The sequence below is a fragment of the Bubalus bubalis genome, chromosome 16, assembly GCF_019923935.1.
Source record: "Bubalus bubalis isolate 160015118507 breed Murrah chromosome 16, NDDB_SH_1, whole genome shotgun sequence".
Taxonomy (NCBI): Eukaryota; Metazoa; Chordata; class Mammalia; order Artiodactyla; family Bovidae; genus Bubalus; species Bubalus bubalis.
The window spans coordinates 79,457,511-79,482,826 of NC_059172.1; the positions used below are offsets into that span (position 1 = coordinate 79,457,511).

The 25,316-nt window shown below is 40.6% G+C and overlaps 1 protein-coding gene across 1 annotated transcript in view; it reads right to left on the reverse strand.

The window, feature by feature from the left end:
* The window catches only part of MMP20 (matrix metallopeptidase 20), a 61,217-nt gene that overhangs the window by 13,311 nt on the left and 22,590 nt on the right, over positions 1–25,316 (reverse strand). Inside the window, exons 7-8 of the mRNA XM_025267018.3 lie at positions 10,419–10,555; positions 9,301–9,457 (exon numbers count right to left, since the gene is read on the reverse strand). Of these exons, the coding sequence (XP_025122803.2) occupies positions 9,301–9,457; positions 10,419–10,555 (294 nt within the window). The remainder of the gene's footprint in view (positions 1–9,300; positions 9,458–10,418; positions 10,556–25,316) is intronic.

The window sequence follows — 25,316 nt, forward strand, 5'->3', positions numbered from 1 at the left end:
TATGCAGGTCAGTAAGCAACAGTTAGAACTGGACATGGAACAACAGACTGGTTCCAAATAGGAAAAGCAGTATGTCAAGCTGTATATTGTCACCCTGCTTATTTAACTTACATGAAGAGTAGATCATGAGAAATGCTGGGCTGGAAGAAGCACAAGCTGGAATCAGGATTGCTGGGAGAAATATCAATAACCTCAGATATGCAGATGACACCACCCTTATGGCAGAAAGTGAAGAGGAACTAAAAAGCCTCTTGATGAAAGTGAAAGAGGAGAGTGAAAAAGTTGGCTTAAAGCTCAACATTCAGAAAACGAAGATCATGGCATACCAGTCCCATCACTTCATGGGAAATAGATGGGGAAACAGTGGAAACAGTGTCAGACTTTATTTTTGGGGGGCTTCAAAAGCACTGCAGATGGTGACTGCAGCCATGAAATTAAAAGACGCTTACTCCTTGGAATGAAAGTTATGATCGACCTAGATAGCATATTCAAAAGCAGAGACATTACTTTGTCAACAAAGGTCCATCTAGTCAAGGCTATGGTTTTTCCAGTAGTCATGTATGGATGTGAGAGTTGTACTATAAAGAAAGCTGAGCACCAAAGAATTGATACTTTTGAACTGTGGTGTTGGAGAAGACTCTTGAGAGTCCCTTGGATGGCAAGGAGATCCAACCAGTCCATCCTAAAGGAGATCAGTCCTGGGTGTTCACTGGAAGGACTGATGTTGAAGCTGAAACTCCAATACTTTGGCCACCTGATGGGAAGAGCTGACTCATTTGAAAAGACGGTGATGCTGGGAAAGATTGAGGGCAGGAAGAGAAGGGGACGACAGAGGATGAGATGGTTTGATGGCATCATCGACTCAATGAACATGGGTTTGGTAAACTCCGGGAGTTGGTGATGGACAGGGAGGCCTGGCATGCTGAGGTTTATGGGGTTGCATAGAATTGGACACAACTGAGTGAACTGAACTGACCATCTCAAAGCATGGTGGAGTTGATGGCACCCCCCTTCTCCCAGAGTCCTCAGGAGCTCCTTGGTGTAATCACTGCTCTGGTGCTAGTAAGCAGGGAGAATACTTACAGGGAGAAATTATCCAGAGGTGGTAGAAGTAATGTAAAGAAAGAAACTGGATGGATAACTGAGGCTGTCTAGAAATAGGAATGGAGAAGGCAATGGCAACCCACTCCAGTACTCTTGCTTGGAAAATCCCAGGGATGGGGGAGCCTGGTGGACTGCCGTCTATGTGATTGCACAGAGTCAGACACGACTGAAGTGACTTAGCAGCAGCAGCAGAAATAGGAAAGGAAGGAATAAAAGCAAACAGATGAATGGGGAAGTAGCCCTTGTTAGTAAAGTTTACCCGATGTGTCATTTGGTGGGGCAGCATGTGCTGGCATCAGCCTGGCAGAACCCCATGTAGGTTTCACTTTATAGTTCTATGGTCTGCTCCTCTGTAAATTACTATTACACTGATACGAGGGTTCTCACTCTTAGGTGGTGGTGGTGGTTTAGTCACTAAGTTGTGTCCCACTCTCGCAACTTCAAGAATTGTAGCCCACAAGGCTCCTCTGCCCATGGGATTCTCCAGGCAAGAATACTAGAATGGGTTGCCATTTCCTTCTCCAGGGGATCTTCCCAACCCAGGGACTGAACCCCAGTCTTCTACACTGCAGGCAGTCTCCTGCATTACAGGTGTTCTCATGCATTTCAGGCAGATTCTTTACCCTTAGCCCCCAGGGAAGTCCCCTTACTCTTAGAGCCTGAATCAACTTGGCCCAACCCAACACTCAATCCTCAGTGCAGGAAGCTATTCAGTAGTTTTTTTAATGGCACTTCATTCACTAAAACGGGTCCCAGCCCTAGGGGTTCATGGAGAATTTCCCTGACAACAAGCATATCTAGAGCCTTTTCTTCCATTGGCACAGTATTTTACCACAGACTGAACTAGTATGAGGACCAAAGAAGACCCTGAGGGATGACCATGGAGAGTAAATCCTAACACACTGTCCAGGGGTATCTATATAGTAAAATTATTGGTGTGTAACTTGAGGCTTTGGTATTTTTAGATGTGTCCATGTGCTTTACCTATAGAACTTCATTGCCCCCTTTCTCTTTCTTTCCAGTCTAACGTCTTCCTATTTAGCATAGGATGTAATGACTGAGGCACCACTGGCCATCTGGAATCCTGTGGCAATCATAAGAGTGGAAGCTACCTGTTAATACTTGGGCAAAATGTCAGAAGGAACTTGGGACCCTAATGGCCATGGACACATCTTACCAGCTCTAAATCCATAAAACTTCAGACATCTCACATATATGAGAAAAAAAAAAAACCCTTGTGGTGTTTAAGCCACAATTATTACTGGGTCTCTCTAGCCGCTGAACATAATTTCTATCTGATATAGGGCTTTATAGACTGTAAGATGGCATACACATGAGGCCCTATTGAGGAAAACGTGTCAAACACAGGGGGGCAGTTATTAATAAAAATCATACATTAGCTTTTCCTGAACTTCTGAGCTGGAGGTCAAGGTTATTTGTCATATTCCTTATTGTGAAAAACAGTGTGTGTGTTAGAGAGTGTAAAATAGAAGACTCTCATTGCTGAAAGTACCGTATCTGCCTTGCCAGAAGCAGAGATTTCAGTGCAATGTCAAGGCACTTGAGTGTTTAAAAAGAAAATTCCCTTTGATGAACTCTTTGACTGGATTGCTATTTATAAGAATATTTAGGTTTAAGCAATCACTTGTTAATTATCACAACATTTAAAAAAATTATTTGTTAATTACCATATAAGCTCAAACAGGAGATGGCAAGAGTGAACATCAACATTTTAGGAATCAGTGACCTAAAATGGACTGGAATGGGTGAATTTAATTCAGGTGACCATTGTATCTACTGTGGGCAAGACCCTTAGAAGAAATGTAGTAGCCCTCATAGTCAACAAAAGAATCTGAAATGCAGTACTTGGATGCAATCTCAAAAATGACAGAATGATCTGTGTGTGTTTCCAAGACAAACCATTCAATATCACAGTAATCCAAGTCTATGCCCCAACCAGTAACGCTGAAGAAGCTGAAGTTGAATGGTTTTATGAAGACCTTCTAGAACTGAAAAAAGATGTCCTTTTCATCACAGGGGACTGGAATGCAAAAGTATCAAGTCAAGATATACCTGGAGTAACAGGCAAGTTTGGCCTTGCAGTCTAAAATGAAGCATGGCAAAAGCTAACAGAATTCTGCCAAGAGAACACACTGGCCATAGCAAACACCCCTTCCAACAACACAAGAGATGACTCTACACAAGGACATCACCAGATGGTCAATACCAAAATCAGATTGATTATATTCTTTGCAGCTGAAGATGGAGAACCTCTATAGAGTCAGCAAAAACAGGACCAGGAGCTGACTGTGGCTCAGATCATGAACTCCTTATTGCCAAATTCAGACTAAAATTGAAAAAAGAAGGGAAAACCATTAGACCATTCAGGTATGACCTAAATCAAATCACTTTACAGTTATACAGTGGAAGTGACAAATAGATTCAAGGGATTAGATCTGATAGACAGAATGCTTGAAGGATGATGGATGGAGGTTCGTGACATTGTACAGGAGGCAGTGATCAAGGCCAACCCCAAGAAAAAGAAATGCAAAAAGGCAAAATGGTTGTCTGAGGAGGCCTTACAAATAGCTGAGAAAAGAAGCTGAAGGCAAAGGAGAAAAGGAAAGATATATCCATCTGAATGGAGTTCCAAAGAACAGCAAGGAGAGATAAGAGAACCTTCCTCAGTGATCATTGCAAAGAAATAGAGGAACACAATAGAATGGGAAAGACTAGAGATCTATTCAGGAAGATTAGAGATACTAAGGGAATATTTCAGGCAAAGATGGGCACACAAAAAAGCACAGAAACTGTATGGACCTAACAGAAGCAGAAGATATTAAGAGGTGGCAAGAATACACAGAAAAACTGTACAAAAAAGATCGTAATGATCCAGATAACCATGATGGTGTGATCACTCACCTAGGGCCAGACATCCTGGAATGTGAAGTCAAGTGGGCCTTAGGAAGCAGCACTATGAACAAAGCTAGTGGAGGTGATGGAATTCCAAATGAGCTATTTCATATCCTAAAAGATGATGCTGTTAAAGTGCTGCACTCAATATGCCAGCAAATTTGGAAATTTCCAGGACTGGAAAAGGTCAGTTTTCATTCCAATCCCAAAGAAAGACAATGCCAAAAATATTCAAACTACCACAAAATTGCACTCATCTCACAGGCTAGCAAAATAATACTCAAAATTCTCCAAGCCAGGCTTCAACAGTACATGAACCAAGAATTTCCAGATGTTCAAGCTGGATTTAGAAAAGGCAGAGGAATCAGAGATCAAATTGCCAGCATCTGTTGGATCATCAAAAAAGCAAGAGACTTCCAGAAAAACATCTACTTCTGCTTCATTGACTATGCTAAAGCCTTTGATGGTGTGGGTCACAATAATCTGTGGAAAATTCTTAAGGAGATGGGAATACCAGACCACCTGACCTGTCTCCTGAGAAACCAGTATGCAGGTCAAGAAGCAATAGTTAGAACTGGACATGGAAAAACAGACTGGTTCCAAATTGAGAAGGGTGTATGTCAAAGCTGCATATTGTCGCCCTGCTTATTGAACTTATATGCAGAGTACATCATGAGAAATGCTCGGCTGGATGAAGCACAAGCTGGAATCAAGATTGCAGGGAGAAATATCAATAATCTCAGATATGCAGATGAAACCACCCTTATGGCAGAAAGCGAAGAAGAACTAAAGAGCCTTTGATGAAGGTGAAAGAGGAGAGTGAAAAAGCTGGCTTAAAACTCAGCTTTCAAAAAACAAAGATCATTGCATCTGGTCCTATCATTTCGTGGCAAATAGATGGGGAAACAATGGAAACAGTGACATACTTTATTTTCTTGGGCTCCAAAAATCATTGCAGATGGTGACTGCAGCCATGAAATTAAAAGACACTTGCTCCTTGGAAGAAAAGTTATGACCAACCTAGACAGCATATTAAGAAGCAGAGGCACTACTTTGCCAGAAAAGGTCTGTCTAGTCAAAGCTATGGTTTTTCCAGTAGTCATGTATGGATGAGAGAGTTGGACTCTCAATATGGATGTGAGAGTTTTTCCAGTTGGTCATGTATGGATGTGAGAATTGGACTAAGACTATAAAGAAAGCTGAGTGCAGAAGAATTGATGCTTTTGAACTGTGGTGTTGGAGAACTGTGGACTCTTGAGAGTCCCTTGGACTGTGAGGAGATCCAACCAGTCCATCCTAAAGGAAATCAGTCCTGAATATTCATGGGAAGGACTGATGCTGAAGGAGAAGCTCCAATAATTTGGCCACCTGATGCGAAGAGCTGACTCATTTGAAAAGACCCTGATGCTGGGAAAGATTGAAGGCAGGAGGAGAAGGGAATGACATAGCATGAGATGGTTGGATGGCATCACCGACTCGACAGATGTGAGTTTGAGTAGTTCCGGGAGTTGGTGATGGACAGGGAAGTGTAGTGTGCTGCAGTCCATGGGGTTGCAAAGAGTTGGACATGACCGAGGGACTGAACAACAACAGCCAAGTAAGTTCCTTTTATTTACTACTAAACAGTTACTCTTTTTGAGCACCTGCAATATGTCAGGCAGTGTATTAGGTAGCTACATCCATTATATCACTTAATACCCTCAGTAACCCAAGGAGGTTAATATCAAAAGTGGCAACTGTGGTTTCTTTTCCTTTCTGGCAAAATGAGCTCTTTAATATTTGCATTAATGTCCTAGGCCAACTTCAAATGAATTTGCTTTATCTAGATTGCCAAAGACTTTTCCTTAATAGATCCTCACAGAGGTTCAATGTAAAGTTTCAATATTATTTCCTCGGGTGTTATTAGCCATCATTAATATCAGAAATCCTCTCCTTCCCATTCCTTAATTTACAGAGAATTAAAAACCTTTCACCAAGCTGCTCATGTTAGCTGCTAAGCCTCAGTCCTGCTTGGTTGGAAGTATGTGTTTGACTTTGGGTTCTAGTGGGTGGTAGATTAGTCCAAAGACTAGAACCAAAGTTCTAGGCAATGAATGGATAATAGAAATTATGAGAGTGGATAAATCCCCCCAGGGAAAATCAAGCTGTGAACAGACTTTGATAAGTTAAATGGGTAATCACAACTCACACTCTTACATGTCAGCTTGTACACTCCATCTCTGGTTGCCATTCTCTGAAGACCTAAAATGGGAGTTGAGTTTCTCAATATATATCTCCCTGTAGGTCAGCATGGTAATGACAGCCACCTTATCTTGAAGAAAAACTTTGGAGAACACGCCCAGCAGCTACTAGGGACTTAATAAGTGAACAACTATTCCTATTGTATACAGGAAGTTCTGAAAGAAAATTAGCTGGCTTAGTGGCTTAAACATTAGACTGGAAATGTCAACTCAAAACAACACAAGACACTTTGTGCAATGCTTCCAAGGCTCTCAGTGACTCAGAAGAGTCAGGAGGGCCCACGTTTGACATTCATTTTTATGAAATAAAATTTCCTGAAGTATATCTGTACTTCTATTAGATTACATTCTCAGCTCTAAACTGAAGAAGTAGAGGAAGATGACAGATATTTATTTATAAATTTATTATATGCCACAGATATGGTTATTAAAAATAGGTACTATAAAATAAAATGAAACCCTTGGACAAAAGCTGAGCTGTTTTCCACTGCCAACAAGGTACTAACATAGAGTTTAGCATCAGTTCAGTTCAGTTCAGTCGCTCAGTCGTGTCTGACTCTTTGTGACCCCATGAATCACAGCACGCCAGGCCTCCCTGTCCATCACCAACTCTCAGAGTTTACCCAAACTCACATCCATCGAGTTGGTGATGCCATCTAGCCATCTCATCCTCTGTTGTCCCCTTCTCCTTCTGCCCCCGATCCCTCCCAGAATCAGGGTCTTTTCCAATGAGTCAACTCTTTGCATGAGGTGGCCAAAGTATTGGAGTTTCACCTTTAGCATCAGTCCTTCCGATGAACACCCAGGACTGATTTCCTTTAGGATAGACTGGTTGGATCTCCTTGCAGTCCAAGGGACTCTCAAGAGTCTTCTCCAACACCAAAATTCAAAAGCATCAATTCTTCAGCAGTCAGCTTTCTTCACAGTCCAACTCTCACATCCATACATGACCACTGGAAAAACCATAGCCTTGACTAGACAGACCTTTGTTGGCAAAGTAATGTCTCTGCTTTTGAATATGCTATCTAGGGTGGAATGTGAAGTCAAGTGGGCCTTAGAAAGCATCACTATGAACAAAGCTAGTGGAGGTGATGGAATTCCAGTTGAGCTATTTCAAATCCTAAAAGATGATGCTGTGAAAGTGCTGCACTCAATATGCCAGCAAATTTGGAAAACTCAGCAGTGGTCACAGGACTGGAAAAGGTCAGTTTTCATTCCAATCCCAAAGAAAGGCAATGCCAAAGAATGCTCACACTACCGCATAATTGCACTCATCTCACACACTAGTAAAGTAATGCTCACAATTCTCCAAGCCAGGCTTCAGCAATACGTGAACCATGAACTTCCAGATGTTCAAGCTGGTTTTAGAAAAGGCAGAGGAACCAGAGATCAAATTGCCAACATCTGCTGGATCATCAAAAAAGCAATAAAGTTCCAGAAAATCATCTATTTCTGCTTTATTGACTATGCCAAAGCCTTTGACTGTGTGGATCACAAAAAACTGTGGAAAATTCTTCAAGAGATGGGAATACCAGACCACCTGACCTGCCTCTTGAGAAACCTATATGCAGGTCAGGAAGCAACAGTTAGAACTGGACATGGAACAACAGCCTGGTTCCAATAGGAAAAGGAGTACGTTAACGCTGTATATCGTCACCCTGCTTATTTAACTTATATGCAGAGTCCATCATGAGAAGCGCTGGGCTGGAAGAAGCACAAGCTGGAATCAAGATTGCCGGGAAAAGTATTAATAACCTCAAATATGCAGATGACACCAGCCTTATGGCAGAAAGTGAAGAGGAACTAAAAAGCCTCTTGATGAAAGTGAAAGAGGAGAGTGAAAAAGTTGGCTTAAAGCTCAACATTCAGAAAATGAAGATCATGGCATCTGGTCCCATCACTTCATGGGAAATAGATGGGGAAACAGTGGGAACAGTGTCAGACTTTATTTTTTGGGGCTCCAAAATCACTGCAGATGGTGACTGCAGCCATGAAATTAAAAGATGCTTACTGCTTGGAAGGAAAGAGTTTAGTATAGCACCTATTTAAAATCTGTTTTTGCTTCTCAAAGTTCAGAAAGACAAGGAATGCTAAAGTGAGAACTGTGACTAGAGAAGGTGTAGCAGCAGAGCTTGACAAAGTTGTTCCCAGTTTCAACGTGAGCCAGTTACGGCAGTGAGATGAGGCAGGAGAGGTGAGATGAGGCAGGAGAGATGAGATGTGACCCTGTGCACAGTGATTTGATCTGCTCATAGTGACCTCTTGTAAGACAGGCTTGGAAATTACACATGATCTTTGGATAAGAAGAATTTTCATGCTCTAGGTTAAAGAAGATAGCAATAAGCCTTTCAGCAAAAATTTCCTTCAAAGAGCCCCACAGTCGTCACCACATTCATTTTGTACAAAATCTCAGAGCATTCTGGAATGCAGTGATATTCATGTATCAATAAGATATACTCACATAAGAGGGAATCAGTTCTTCTTTCAAAGCATTCCCAGTGGGTAGTTATGTATTGGGAATGGTAACTCCACTCTTTTAGGCCACTGGGCATCCAGTTAATGAGTGCTTTGAAAGATTAGGATGTTTCAAGTGTTAGACACTAAACAATGGGATTATTGACTGAATGTTTCACTTATTATTTTGGTACTTTCATGGTGGCTCAGACGGTAAAGTGTTTGCCTGCAATGCGGGAGACCCGGGTTCAATCCCTGGGTTGGGAAGATCCCCTGGAGAAGGAAATGGCAACCCACTCCAGTACTCTTGCCTGGAAAATTCCATGGATGGAGGATCCCGGTGGGCTATATAGATCTTTGGGGTCTCAAAGAGTCAGACACGACTGAGCGACTTCACTTCACTTCACTTTACTTTCACTTATTTGGATGGTTCTGTCTCTTGAAGACAGTGTCAACCATCAGCAAATGACACCCTAGTGACTGAAAAGAGTCAACGGGCCTTTTGTAAATTTGCCTTGCGTTCTTTTTAGCAAAAGGATTTTCCTTCTCATTGAATACAGCTGGACAATCACAAAGAGAAAAGCCATACCTGTAGTATTCATCTCCCACAAAGAAAAGGGTCTTCTGTGCATCCTTGAGATAGACCGCGGCATCTATTCGCTGCACATATCTTGGGAACCCAAAGTCATAAATAGTCCGAGGAGGACCTTGCATTTGGAATCCTCTTGTTATCCAATAGTGAGGTCCTGGAGCCAGAAATTAAAGCTTACAAAAACTCTGTACTATTTAGTGGTACCCTTCACTCTTTAGGATTTCTATGCAGGATTACAAATGGGGCTAGTTTATGGGATATTTGCCATGGATAAAACCCAGGAGGAGATACAAGTCTCTATTCAGTTCAGTAAAAGACTTAAAACTTGCCCTGGAGGCAGAAATCCCTAGTCATGCATTATGAAGGCAATAATACTGATACAACTCTGTCTTAAATGCAACACATTCATTTTTTTTCAAGATACTTTTCATTTGTATAATCTCATTTCAGTCTTATATATGTGTGAGAAAGAAGGGGCAAGTGAACCACAAATGCTGATTCTTGCTTAAACTGGCACTAATCTTCTATTCTCAGCCCTCGGCATCAAGAAAATACAATCTAAACTGATAGTTAACGTTTGCTGGACAATTTCCATTGGCTAGCCACAGTCACATCTTCAAGGTTGTTGTTACTATAACTATTTTGCACAGGAAGAAACGAAGATGCAGAGCAATTAGATAAGTTCCCTAAGGCACTAAAGGGCTGGAGACAAGAGTCCAGGCGTCTCTCTGCTCCCAGATGCTTGTATTGCTTTCCTGAGGTTTCCACGCTGACTTCTGTGAATGAGAGGCTCTCAGTAGAGAATACCATGTCACTCAGAGCAGAGGTCTGGCGGGTGGGGAGGGGCGGGGCAGGCAGCAGGTTTCCACCTTCCGGACGCTCGCTTTTCACCGAGCCTCACCGGACGGCACCTTCGGCTCTGGGAAGGGTTTGATCGTCACCCTTACTGCTGTCCCTCTCACAACAGAGTAGAGGGATGTTTCACCCCCAATCTGAGGAGCAGGAAAGGCTGAAACTGCTCCGCGATCACTAATAAACACTGATAGTTCTGGGTGCTCCAGACACACCGTGTCCTGTACCCGGCCACTTCTTTCTTTGCGGGATCTTCAGCTTACCTTTAAAGAAGTAGGCTGTGCCCCTCTCAGCCACTTCATAAGCTGCATCCACATTGGACATAAGCTGGGGGAAGGAGCTGGTGATGGTGCTGGGCCGGATCCCTGACATCAAGTGAACCTGCCGACGCCAGAAAATCCTATTTGGCAACAGAAAAGGAACAAGATTAGGGTTGACTTAGATCTTCAATTGAGCTTGGACTGAAATATACGGCAAGCCATACTTTAGAGGCCATTTCTAAATGCCTCTTGTCCCTGTCTTGTTTTTAAGTAGAATATATATATATATATATATATATATATATATATATATATATTGGTTTTAGTCATCTGTTTCTTTTTCCTTTTCATTCTTTTAGCATCTCTGTAATTCTTTTTCCTTCATTTATTTAAGGATGTTCAAAGCATGGAAGGAAATAGCAGGGATTGACATCAATGATGTATACACTTAAGCTGTGCATCTTCCTATTCCAAGTATCATTTGCTACAAGTTTCCCTTTCCTCTTCTGATTTTTTTTTTATTGTGTGTGTGTTTGTGCCTTAAAAATTTTTTTTAATTTATTTTTTAATTGAAGGATAACTGCTTTACAGAATTTTGTTGGTTTCTGCCAAACATCAACATGAATCAGATCTTTTGAAAATTAAAATCTCATAAAGTTAGCCATTCAGGTGTATTTTATAAGTATTATATAAATGAGCCAAATTTTTGTGGTTTGGAGATGCTAATTACTTCCAGTAACAACAGCAAAAACATTAACAATTATAAATTGTGTTGCCTATTTACTTATCTATTGAAAGTGTTTATATCTTAGGACATAATGGCTGCATCTGGTTCCATCAGTTAATGGGAAATTGATGGGGAAACAGTGGAAACAGTGTCAGACTTTATTTTTTGGGATTCCAAAATCACTGCAGATGGTGACTGCAGCCATGAAATTAAAAGACGCTTACTCCTTGGAAGGAAAGTTATGATCAACCTAGATAGCATATTCAAAAGCAGAGACATTACTTTGCCAACAGAGGTCCGTCTAGTCAAGGCTATGGTTTTTCCAGTGGTCATGTATGGATGTGAGAGTTGGTCTGTGAAGAAAGCTGAGCACCGAAGAATTGATGCTTTTGAACTGTGGTGTTGGAGAAGACTCTTGAGAGTCCCTTGGACTGCAAGGAGATCCAGCCAGTCCATTCTAAAGGAGATCAGTCCTGGGTGTTCATTGGAAGGACTGATGCTAAAGCTGAAACTCCAGTACTTTGGCCACCTCATGTGAAGAGTTGATTCATTGGAAAAGACTCTGATGCTGGGAGGGATTGGAGGCAGAAGGAGAAGGGGATGACAGAGGATGAGATGGCTGGATGGCATCACTGACTCAATGGATGTTAGTTTGAGTGAACTCTGGGAGTTGGTGATGGACAGGGAGGCCTGGCGTGCTGTGATTCATGGGGTCGCAAAGAGTCGGACATGACTGAGCGACTGAAATGAACTGAACTGAACTGAACTGAATGGCTAGTTCACAAAAATCTGGTACCTATACATTAACTTAAGATTTAGCAGCTTAACCATCCATTTTCCCAATATTATTTACATAAAATTGTGGGAGTATACATGAGAGTACTGGTCTGAAAATTTCAATGTAAATGTGGTCTATTTTGAATTTTGGAGTTTAAAATCATTCTTATAAAATATGAATAGTTTACTGACTCAATAGAAGCTAGAATCAATACATAAAAGTATTTATGGACTGGGAACTCAAGGGAAAGTTTTGGTTTTTAAATTTCCATGTGGTAAATTTAGGTACTCCTCAAACATTCTGTTGAGCTTTAGTTAATTTAACAAATATTTATAAGAACCTCTCAGCAGGCACTGAGTTAGACCTTGGGATGAAACACTGAACAAGATTCAGGCTCTGCCCTCAAGAAGCTATCATCTAGTAGCAGAGGCAGATAAATAGTTAGACACTGTGCATGCTTAGTTGCTTCAGTCGTGTCGGACTCTTTGAGACCCCATAGACTGTAGCCCCGCCAGGCTTCTCTGTCCGTGGGATTCTCCAGGCAAGAATACTGGAATGGGTTGCCATGCCCTCCTCCAGGGGATCTTCCCAACCCAGGGATCGAACCCAGGTCTTCTGCATTGTAGGCAGATTCTTTACCATCTGAGCCACCAGGGAAGCCCAATTAGACATTATAATTCAGGGAAATTTGTGCAATGAAGAGTTAAGTTCATGATGTTCTGGAGCATAGTATGTACCCCATAAGAGGGATGCTGCGTACAGGGGTCTGCTGAAGCTATCTGGGTGAGCTGATAATGAAAGCCAAAGGACAGCTGTATTGAGAGACAGAAATATTTTTTTTCATATTCTTAAGCAGCATCATCAGAGAAGGCAATGGCACCCCACTCCAGTACTCTTGCCTGGAAAATCCCATGGGCGAAGGAGCCTGGTAGGCTGCAGTCCATGGGGTCGCTAAGGGTCGGACATGACTGAGTGACTTCACTTTCACTCTTTACTTTCATACATTGGAGAAGGAAATGGCAACCCACTCCAGTGTTCTTGCCTGGAGAATCCCAGGGACGGGGGAGCCTGGTGGGCTGCTGTCTATGGGGTCACACAGAGTCGGACACGACTGAAATGACTTAGCAGCAGCAAGCTGTCTTTGCACCTCCAATGTTGCCATTATCTCCAAGCTTGTTTCATAATCTCTTAAATGAAAATAATAATACCTGGCCTATCTCATGAGATCATTAAGAGGATCAACTGAGATAAAGCATCTGAAAGTGCATCATAAACTGTAAAGTGCCACTTGGCTGGATATTGTCCATTTTAAAAATAATTACTTGGGCACCTACCATACATAAAACTCAGTGTGGCAGGAGTCTATTGAGGGTACACTTCCTCTCCCCAAGCCCTATACATCACAGCCTTATCTAGACTGTAGGTATTTTTGTGGTTGTTGTTGTGTTAGTTAAGTTTTGTTGGGGGCAAAATGAGGACTGTAGGCTGGGAGATGGCCCCTCAGATGGCTCTGAGAAATTGCTCCAAAGATGCAGGGTGGGGGTGGTCAGTATATATATTTGGTTTTGGTGAAGAAGGAATATATATAATCAAGCACATATTTTTCCAGAAGGTTTCTGCTAGTCTGGTGAAGCTTTCTGCTAGTCACAAGTAACAGGTGTCACTGTGAAGGATTTTAGTGCTTTTCTAGATATGAAGAGGTGCAAAAATTAGGCTCATAAAATCAGCTCCTAAAAATATCTATCTGAAAACCCATTCTGCCAGCTTTTCCCTGAGCACAGAGTGCCTCATTTTTGCTCTCCACCTTGAACATTTTCTGGGGGATGTTGAAAATCAGCAGTTGCCCCAGCTCATGATTTAATTCTTGTAGAGGTAGGTGGCAATTTGTAGTTGACAGAGCCCCCTCATGGTTACAAATTTGACCATACTTTAGGAGGCATTTCATGACCATTTCATCCCATGGAGCAAGGAACTCATTCTTAGGTCTGGTGAAGATTTTGCTGTTACTAGCGTACTGTTACTATCAACAGTAACCAAAGGGCTGGACCAACCTGTCTTACCCAGTCTCTTACAGTCCAGGAAAAATTTCCTCTTGTTTGTATCCTTCCATATCTAGAGTAATTACAATTACCGATTGCATCCAGAACTATGTATTTGATCAACTTTTCCAAGTCGCCTAGTTATTATTATTTTGTTGGAGGTTCAGTTACACATTTGGTAATGCAGGAAACAACAATCTCATAAAATAGGCAAAGTGCAAGTAACATAGCTAGCAGTATTATTAAAGTTATATGTAAGAATTAGGCCAAAAACTTGTTAGGTGCGGGAAGCCCCTGGTGGCTCAGAGGTAAAGAATCTGCCTGCAATGCAAGAACCATGGGTTCAATCCCTGGATCAGGAAGATCCCCAGGAGAAGCAAATGGCAACTCACTCCACTCCAGTATTCTTGCCTGGGAAATCCTATGGACAGAGGAACCTAGCAGCCTAAAGTCCATCAGGTCTCAAGAGTTCAACACGACTTAGCAACTAAACCACCACCATCATTCCATTGCGTGTAGCTCAGTATATTCTCAGGTTGTCTGAATTAGTCTATTGTATACCAATCTTTATTTTTCAAGGAAATTATATATTTACATTGTATGAAGTAAAAGATAGAAAACTGAGACCCAGAAAGGCTGGGAGACTCTAATGTCAGTGAGCGGCTAAGGCCAGACAGAGTCAATTAAACTCCAGCTGCCTTGATTTTCATCATACCCCCTAATTTCTCTACTTGCTCCTTCTCAGCTTTGTGACCTCTGGTTTTCCTCTGTTTATAACTTGACCGCTTACCCAATGAGATCTGGCTTTTTCTGGAGGCCAGAAGGACTGCTTTCCCCCACTTCCTTCTCTTCACCATCACAAAGTGAACACTTGTTTGGGTATCCAGAAGAATCAGGTAATAAATATAGAAAAACAGATTAAGTCAAAAGCTCATAATTTCATCTTTGATAAGGAGGCCAAACAATGGATTCACTGGGAACTCATGAAGAACCCAAAAAGCATTTTCCAATTAATTCAACTCAATATGTAATTCCAAAATGCTGACTCCGCTCAAGTCACTGTGTGCTAGATTCTCTCTAAGGAACAGAATGCGCCTTTCAGGCAATTAAAATAATGAGGATGAGGAAAGTGGGAAGGAGGAGGAGCAGACACATTGTCTAATAATCAGGCTCCTTCTGAATTACATCACTGATGAGGTTAACTTCCAGCTGCTTTCTCTTTTTGGGTACTCTAGAGCTGGGCTGTATTTTCTTTCATTTCTCATTTAAAAATCATGTGGGAGTTTTTAAATTCTCATTTAAAAATCAAATGGCTCTAGACAAATTAAACCCAATCTTTCATTTGAAGTTACATCTTATTGATGTCCCAGATGACTCAATGTGAGAGGTAGTAAAGTGCAATGGTTAAGAGTTTAGGCAAACCAAAAATGTACTTTTGGAACTGTTCGCAGGTGGTAGAATCTTATATTCCTTACTTAACTTAGGATATTGTGGGTATTGGGAGGATTAAATTGATGTGAAGTAGTCATTCTAAACCAAGAATAATTTTGTGCCATGGAAGACATTTTTTAATGAGTGGTGACAATTTTGGTTGTCACAACTAGGAGTGGGTAATGCTTTTGGAGTCTAGTGAAAACCAGGGATATCATTTTAGTTTACCTTTTACAATGCGTAGGATAGTCCATCATGGCATAGACTTGTCTGGCTTAAAATATCAGTAGTGCCAAAGTCAAGAAACCTTGGCTTAAACACCATTGTGACATATTAGAATGTATACATGAGGTAGTGATAAACACTACCTATATGTGATACTTATGTAAAGTATCACAAATTCCAAAAGAATCTGTACTCATGAAAAATTTCATATTAATGAAGAAAAATTATATCTTGTGGGTAATAAAGTGATAAGACACATATCCAGAGGATTTACAAACTTAGAGCTATAGATTACAATAATAATTAAAATTGGCCAAAAAAAGGTATAACAATTAATCTCCTAATATACCTGTAAATAAATTTAAAGTATAAGGCAAAAAAAGCAAATCTATAAAACTGTTAGAAAAGAACTGAGGGGGATGGAAAAAGATATTCCATGCAAATGGAAATCAGAAGAAAGCTGGAGTAGTAGTATTCATGTAAGACAAAATGTTGTTGTTGTTGTTTAGTCACTAAGTCAAGTCCAACTCTTACAACCCCAAGGACTGTAACCTTCCAGGTTCCTCTGTCCAGTGGATTTTCCAGGCAAGAATACTGGAATGGGTTTCCATTTCCTTCTCCAGGGGATAGTGCTGACCAAGGGATCAAACACATGTCTCCTGCATTGGCAGGCAGATTCTTTACCACTGAGTCACCAAGGAAACCCAAGACAAAATAGACTAGGATAAAGACTCTTGGAACCCTCTTGCACTGATGGTCAGAATATAAATTGATAAAGCAACTATGGAGAACAGTATGGAGGCTCCTTAAATAAGTAAAAATAGAACTACCATATGACCCAGCAATCCCACTACTGGGAATAAACCCTCAAAAAGTCAAGTTTCAAAAAGACACATGCACCTCAGTGTTCACTGCAGCACTGCTTGTAGTAGCCAGGACATGGACGCAACCTGAATGTCCATCAACAGAGGAATGGATAAAGAAGATGTGGTGCATATATACAGTAGAATACTACTTAACCATAAAAAGGAATGAAATTGGGTCATTTGTAGAGATGTGGATGGATCTAGAGGCTTTCATACAGAGTGAAATAAATTAGAAAGAAAAAAACAAATATAGTATATAATGCATATATGTGGAATCAATAAAAATGGTATATATAATCTTATTTGCATAGTGGAAATAGAAACACAGATGTAGAGAACAAATGTATGGATACTAAGGGAGGAATGAGGGGTCGGATAAATTGGGAGATTGGGATTGACATATATACACTACTATGTATAAAATAGATAACTAATGAGAACCTACAGTATAGCTCAGTGCTCTGTGGTGACCTAAATGGGAGGGAAACCCAGAAAAGAGGGGATATATGTATATGTATAACTGATTCACTTTGCTGTGTGGTAGAAACTAACACAACATCGTAAAGCAACTATACTCCAATAAAAATTAATTAAAAAATGATAGATTGTTACAGGAGACAAAGAAGACACTACATAATGATCAAGGGATCAATCCAAGAAGAAGATAAGGCAATTGTAGATGTAGCACTAGTGGTAAAGAACTCACTCGCCAATACAAGAGATTTAAGAGATGTGGGTTTGATCCCTGGGTTGGGAAGAGACCCTGGAGGAGGGTGTGGCAACCCTCTCCAGTATTCTTCCCTGGAGAACCCATGGAAAGAAGAGCCTGGTGGGTTACAGTACATAGGGTTGCAAAGAGTCAGACTTGACTGAAGCGACTTAGGACACATGCACACATGCACCCAACATACACTTCCCAGGGGGCTCAGAGCAAAGAATCCACCTGCCAAGCAGGAGATGCAGGTCAATTCCTGGGTCAGGAAGAACCCCTGGAGAGGGAAATGTTAATCTACTCCAGTGTTCTTGCCTGGAAAATCCCATGGAGAGAGGAGACTGGTGGGCTACAGGCTACAGGGGGTCACAAAAGAGTTAGACATGACTTAGTGACTAAAAAACAACAAAAACAACATGAGAGCACCTGTTAACAGATATACAAGGAGACATACAAGGGGATATTGACAGTAACACAATAATAGCGGGGGACTTCAACACCCTACTTACTTAAATGGACAGATCATCCAGGCAGAAATCAATAAGGAAATGCAAGGCTTAAATGATGAATTAAACCAGATTAACTTAATTGATATTTATAGAACATTCCATCTGAAAGCAGTGGAATATTCATTCTTTTAAGTGCACATGGAGCATTCTCAAGAATAGATCACATGCTAGGCCACAAAGCAAGCTTCAGTAAACTTACAAAGATTGAATCATATAAAGCAGGGGTCCCCAACCCCCAGGCTGAGGACCAGTACTGGTCTGTGGCCTGTTAGAAACTGGACCACACAGCAGAAAGTGAGTGGCAGACAAGTGAGTGAAGCTTCATCTGCCATTCCCCATTGCTTTCCATCATTCACATTACCACCTGAACCATGTCCCCCCCCCCCCCACACCTGCCCTGTCCATGGAAAAACTGTCTTCCACAAAACCAGTCCCTGGGGCCAAAAAGGTTGGGGACCACTGATATAAAGCACTTTTTCCATTCACAATACTATGAGATTAGAAATCAACTAAAAGATTTTTGCAAAAAAGCACAAACACATCAAGGCTAAACAATATGCTACAATAAACAACCAATGGATCACTGAAGAAATTAAAGAGGAAATAAAACAAAATACCTAGAGACAAAAGAAAGTGAAAACGCAATGATCCAAACCCTGTGGGTTGCAGCAAAAGCAATTCTAAGAGAGAAGTTTATAGTGACAAAAGCTTACCTCAGAAAACAAGAAAAATCTCAAATAAACAACTTAACCTTATACCTAAAGCAACTAGAGAAAGAAGAACAAACAAAACCCAAAGTTTGCAGTAGAGGAGAAATCATAAAGATCAGAGCAGAAATATTGAATAAATGAAATGGAGACAAAGAAAACATAGAAAAGATCAATAAAACTAAAAGCTAGTTCTTTGACAAAATAAACACAATTTATAAATTTTTATCCAGACTCATCATGAGAAAAAGGAAGAGGGCCCAAATTAATAAAATTAGATATGAAAAAGGAGAAGTTACAACCCATACCATGGAAATATTAAAGACCATAAAAGACTACTACAAGCAATTATATGCTGATAAAATGGACAACCTAGAAGAAATGGACAAATTCTTAGAAAGAAATCTTATAAAGCTTATAAATCTCATAAAGCTAAACCAGAAAGAAAAAAAAAATGAATAGATGAATTACAAATACTGAAATTGAATCTGTGATTTAAAAGCTCCCAACAAACCAAAGCCCAGCACCAAATGACTTCACAGGCAAATTCTACTGCACATTTAGAGAAGAGTTAACACTTACCTTCTGAAACTCCTCCAAAAAATTTCAGAGGAAAGAACATTCCCAAATTCATTTTATGAGGCAACCATCATCTTGATACCAAAATCAGAAAAAGATACCACACAAAAAGACCAGAAATAAACCCATGCACCTATGGTCAATTAATCTATGACAAATGTGGCAAGAATATACAGTGGAGAAAACACAGTTTCTTCAATAAGTGGTGCTGGGAAAACTGGACAACAACATGTAAAAGAATGAAATTAGAATACTCTCTAATATCACACACAAAAATAAGCTAAAAATGGATTAAAGGCCTAACTGTAAGACTAGATACTATAAAATTTGTAGAGGAAAACATATCTAGAGTACTCTTTGACATAAATTACAGCAATACCTTTTTGAATCCATCTCCTATAGTCATAGAAATAAAAAAGTAAACATACAGGATCTAATTAAACATAAAACCTTTTGCACATCAAAGAAAATCATAAAAAAAATAAAAAGACAACCTACAGAATGGGAGAAAATATTTGCAAAGGCAAACAATCCAACCAAAAAATGGGCAAAGGATCTAAGCAGACATTTCTCCAAAGAAGATGTACAGATGGCCATAAGGCAAACAAAAATGCTCACCATCATTAATGATATTAGAGAAATGTAAATCAAAACTACAATGAGGTATCACTTCACACCAGTCAGAATGGTCAGCATCAAAAAGTCTAAACAATAGAGAGGGTATGGGAAAAAGGGAACCATCTTATACTGTTGCTGGGAATGTATACTGGTATAGTCCCTATGGAGAACAATAAGGAGGTTCCTTAAAAAACTAAAAATAGAGCTATATATAATCCTGCAATTCCACTCCTGGGTGTATATCTGGGGAAAACCAATTTGAAATAATACATGCACTTTGATATTCACAGTGGCACTATTTACAAAAGCCAAGACATGGAAGCAACTTAAGTATCCATCAACAGATGAATGGGTATGAAAGATGGAATATATATATACATATATATACATACATATATATGTATATAATGGAATATTACTCATCCATAAAACAAATGAAATAATGCCATTTGTAGCTACATGGATGAACCTAGAGATTATCATACTAAGTGAAGTAAGCCAGACAAAGACAAATATCATATGATATAGCTTATATGTGGAATCTTAAAAGACTGATACAAGTGAACTTACATACAAAAAGAATTAGACTCATCGATATAGCAAACAAATTTATGGTTACCAAGGGGAAAGGGAGAGAAGGATAAAATAAGAGTTTTTGATTAACATATACACACTACTCTATATAAAATAGATAACCAACAAGGACCTACTGCATAGCGCAGGGAACTATACTCAATATTTTATAATAATCTATAAGAGAAAAGAATCCGAAAAAATATATGCATGTATAACTGAATCATGCTGCTGTATTCCTTAAACTAACTCAACTGTAAACCAACCATGTGTGTTCACTTGTGCCTGACTCTTTACAACGCTATGGACTGCAGCCCACCAGGCTCCTCTGTCTATGCAATTTTCCTGGCAAGAATATTGCGTTGCCATTTCCTGGTCCAGGGTATCTTCTCAATTCAGGGAAAGAACCCATGTCTCCTGCTTCACCTGCATTTCAGGTAGATTCTTTCCTACTGAGCCACCAGGGAAACCCACTATACTTCAATTAAAAAAAAAAAAGAACAATTGCAGGATATTTTGAAAATGTAGTGAAATAAACAGATATTAATAGTCTGTAATCTGATCTTAGGTAAGGAGGGCAAAACAATGGAGTTTATTGATATTAAAGACTTGCTGATAGATATTTAACTGCATTGTTTAGCCAGGAACCAAAGCTGTATCTGGAACATAGTTAGGCTCAATAAATATTTGACTAGATAGATAGATGTCACGGTTGTGTAGAACTTATTTAATCATCAGTTTTCATATTCTCTTTACTAAAGAACAGCATCTAAGTCATCAGGTTTGAGCAGAAGTCACTGGTAACATTCCTGGTGCTTGCTGCCAGTCCTGTGAGCTCCTTGTGGCAGGGTCGTGTATTATTCATCTATGTATTCTCGGGATCAGCAAGTCCTGGCACATCTGGGGCTTGATTCAAGTCTGTTAAGCTTTTTATCCTTTTGTTGTTGTTGTTGGACCCCTCTGCCTTCATTCTCCACCTGCTTGACTGATCCTCTCGGTCTTTCCTTTTTAGGAGACACGGTCACCTCTTTGCTGACTGTAATCCAGCAAGAGCTGATGGGCCCTTTCATTTTCACCCCTGACTTTCCTTGACTCTTCTATTCTCTGTCACTCTGTGCCCTAGTTTCAGGAGGAGGGGGTGTCTTTTTTCTTTCAGTCTTTTGATGCTGGGTTGAATTGATGCGTCTCTTCCCTGAGAATGGGCACTGTGGTGCAGTGAAAGAAGCAATGGGTGCTTGAGACCTTATTTTATTATTGGATGTGTGACCTTGTATGGAGAAGGCAATGGCACCCCACTCCAGTACTCTTGCCTGGAAAAGCCCACGGATGGAGGAGCCTGGAAGGGTGCAGTCCATGGGGTCGCTGAGGGTCGGACATGACTGAGCGACTTCACTTTCACCTTTCACTTTTATGCATTGGAGAAGGAAATGGCGACCTACTCCAGTGTTCTTGCCTGGAGAATCCCAGGGATGGGGGAACCTGCTGGGCTGCTGTCTATGGGGTCGCACAGAGTCGGACACGACTGAAGCGACTTAGCAGCAGCAGTAGCAGTAGCAGCAGACCTTTTATGAGTCACTTAATTTTTCTGAGGCTAAATTTCTTCTTGTCAAATAAGAATGAAAAAAATAATAACTGCTAACATTTCAAAGGATCAATTGAGACAATGCATATGAAAGTGCATAAATAATCTTACACTTATTTGTAAATACTTTAAAAAGATGTTTTCACCCTACAAATTTATTAATTATGTAATACTTAGAGTTTATGAATAGAACTAAATTTTCTTCTAAACTTTTCTCATTAATATAAAATTTTGTCTGTGGAAACTTTGAAATACAAACAATCACATCATTGGTCAAGAAGGCATTCATTTGTGGGGAGCTCGCTAACCAGGGCTGTTTATATCAGGAGGGTTAAGAGGCCAAGAATCAGACATACATTAAACATCTCCCTGAAACCAAGAAAAACAGAGCTTATAAAATTAAAATCCTACATGTAGACAGTGGTTAAAACAGTGAAAACTATTCATAGTGTCCTTAAATTAAGTGTATATATCCATCTGTGGAGCCTATGGAGATCTATATTTTAAGCCACAACCTATGAAGATGTAAAGAACCTCGTCCTTAGTCAGAAGGAGGGGTTTCAGAAGAAACAACAGTGAATCAGCAATCTTTGTACACCTTCTGCCTCTTTGAATTCATAATACATAACAGAGAATCAATCTAAGTAAATGCAATGCCATGTGTTGACTTTCAGTGATGCAACCTTATAGCCAGAAAAGAAATATCCTCAGGGAGACTGAAGGAGGAAGACTTCCTCTTTAGTTGTTGTGCACGCTTTCCTCGAGCCCATGAAAATCTGGAAAATGCTAGGTTCCAATGGACTCATCTATTAATAATAGGAGAGGGTACTGATTATATTGTCTCTCCTTCTGATAGAGCTTTGCATTTCTTTCTCCTCAATGGCTCCTTTTTATGCCTTCAAATATTCCCTGGTATTTCTCAGACTGAAAAATCCTCATTGGACTCTGCTGCCTCTTCCAGTTATTGACTTAACTCCTTGTTATTAACAAGATTTTCAAATGAATGATTTGAAAATGAATGATCTATACCATCACTCTCTGTGCATGTATGCTGTCGCTTCAGCTGTGTCCAACTCTTTGCGACCCTAGGGACTGTAGCCCTCCAGGCTCCTCTGACCGTGGGATTTTCCAGGCAAGAATACTGGAGTGGGTTGCCAGGCCCTCCTCCAGGGAGTCTTCGTGACCCAGGGATCAAACCCTCATCTCTTCTGCCTCTTGCACTGGCAGGGGGGTTCTTTACCACAAGTGCCACCTAGGAAGCCCACCATTACCCTTTGCCTTTTCGTTCTGCAGAATCTGGGTTCATTCCTCGTTGTTGTTCAGTCTCTAGGTCGTGTCTGACTCTTTTCAACCCTATGGACTGTAGCCTTCCAGGTTTCTCTGTCCATGGGATTTCCTCAAGCCAAAATAATGGAGTGGGTTGCCATTTCCTTCTCCACGGGATCCTTCCCAGGCAGAGATTGAACCCGCATCTCCTGCATTAGCAGGCGGGTTCTTTACCACTGAGCCACCAGGGAAGCCCCAATTGTGCTGCTAAAACTATATTCCTTCATCATCCCAGATAGTCAGTCCTGTTCTTCAGTTTTCAACCTGGTGACCCCAACAGCATTGTACACTACTGATCATTTAAAAAAAAAAAAAAGACAATCCTCTTTCCCCTGACTTATCTGGGGCTCCATTGTAATGATTCTGTCTCTGATGTCAAGTAAACCTAGGTTAAAACTCTAGCTGGGACAAAGAGCATGGATTGAAGGAGCAGATGTCTGTAAAATGCTTAGGATAACATAGCACGTCCTAAAGGATCATAAAATGTCAGATTTTATAATTAATAATATTATAAGAGTTTATCTAAAATTGAATTTTTCTTGATATGTCTAAATCTTTTTGATTTTCTTATCTAAGTGAGAGATGCTGCTACCATCGACTCTCTTTTTCCATTGTTCTCATCAAATCAAGATACCTCTTACATTCGTCCTTCTCTTCAATCCCTACATGCATGACCCTGAAACCTATTTTTCTTTCCATTACTATATATGATACAAAACATCTTTAAGAATGTGACAATTAGTCAATCAGTCAGGGATTTACAGATGTTTTAAAATAAAGAACCCTATTTTGAGAACAAAACAGCATGTGGAGAAGCCTAGCAGACATTTCTGGGGACCTGGCTACTCAAGAACCTCCTTCTCCTTGTGGCTCTTCACCCAACCTGCAGGCCCAGGGCCCAGGGACATAGCAGCTTTTCTTACTCACGCAGATGCATTCCAGTCAGAAGGCATTGATTCATGAATTCAACTCAAAATTCAACATTCTCTTCACAGTTCCACTGCACAGCTATGAAGCTTTCTACGTGAGTGATAGACTCTGTGCTGGGTGTCAGCAAGCCTGGGTTTCAGAACAGGGTCTTCTGGGCTGAGAGTCCCAGGCCTGACTTTCTTGTCTCCAAAATGAAGGATTTGGACACGATCAACCTTTACGGCTATTCTACATGTGAAATGCTATTATTCTTCTGAAATCTGAAGCTGATAGACATATTCTTGATCTTATCATTAAAATTGTATCATATAAAACCCAGAATAATAGAAGGCATACAAATATCATTTGGGTATGACTGCTGTTCCAGTCATTTCAAGGAAATCTGAGATAATATTTTGTCATTTATTATAAAGACTAAATCTATGTAAATTAAATATATGTGTGTGTGTGTGTGTAGCTGAAGTTTCTCTTCAAACAGAACATTTGAATGGACCCAGATCCATTTATACACTGTGGAGAATATGCAGCAGTCTCACAGTGACTTTAAAAGGCACTGCATTCCATCATGCTTTGGAAACAAACTGTGCGGTTATTACATGCATGTCCTGAAATGTCTCATCAACAGATTATTGTTAGTGATGGGGAATTCCAGGCTGGCGGGAGGGAGAGAACAGGTTGGGAACGCTTTCGTATAACCCCCAGGTTGCCATGCTGGCTGTGGCTGAAAGAATTCTTTGTTCTTTGTCCAGGCTTAGCAAGCCCTTGGGGACTTCTGGTGACGGCCGGTAGGGGATCAGCGCCATGCGAGTCCAGCTCTGCGCGGCACCCACGAGGCAGCAGGGCAGGGCAGTTAGGAGCACAGCCTCCGGCACAGGACTGTGGGTGTGGGCCCCAGCTTCAAACATGACGAGCCTTGTGAGCATGAACAAGTTGTTCATCTTTTCTATGTCTAAGAAAAAGGGAGTAATAATAATTCATACCTTACAGGGCTGCTGTAAGGAGTTGATAACAAAATGCTTAGCACCAAGTACTGAACACATTGAAGTCACAACAAATATCAGGCAACATCTGCTTTTGCAAAGGAGGAAGAGAGGTTCAAGGTCCCATGGCAGGTTAGTGGCAGCTCCAGTGCTGAAAGGGTAGCATTACTGGCTCCTCGTCCTCTTTCTAGCTCTTCCTAGTTCTTTGGAATTACCTGCCCTTACTACAATAGCTCCTCAGATCCTGAGTGGAAGAAGATGAGAAGGTGATGGCTGAGCAGACATAAGTTAATGAGCCACCTTTCTTCCCCTAATTTCT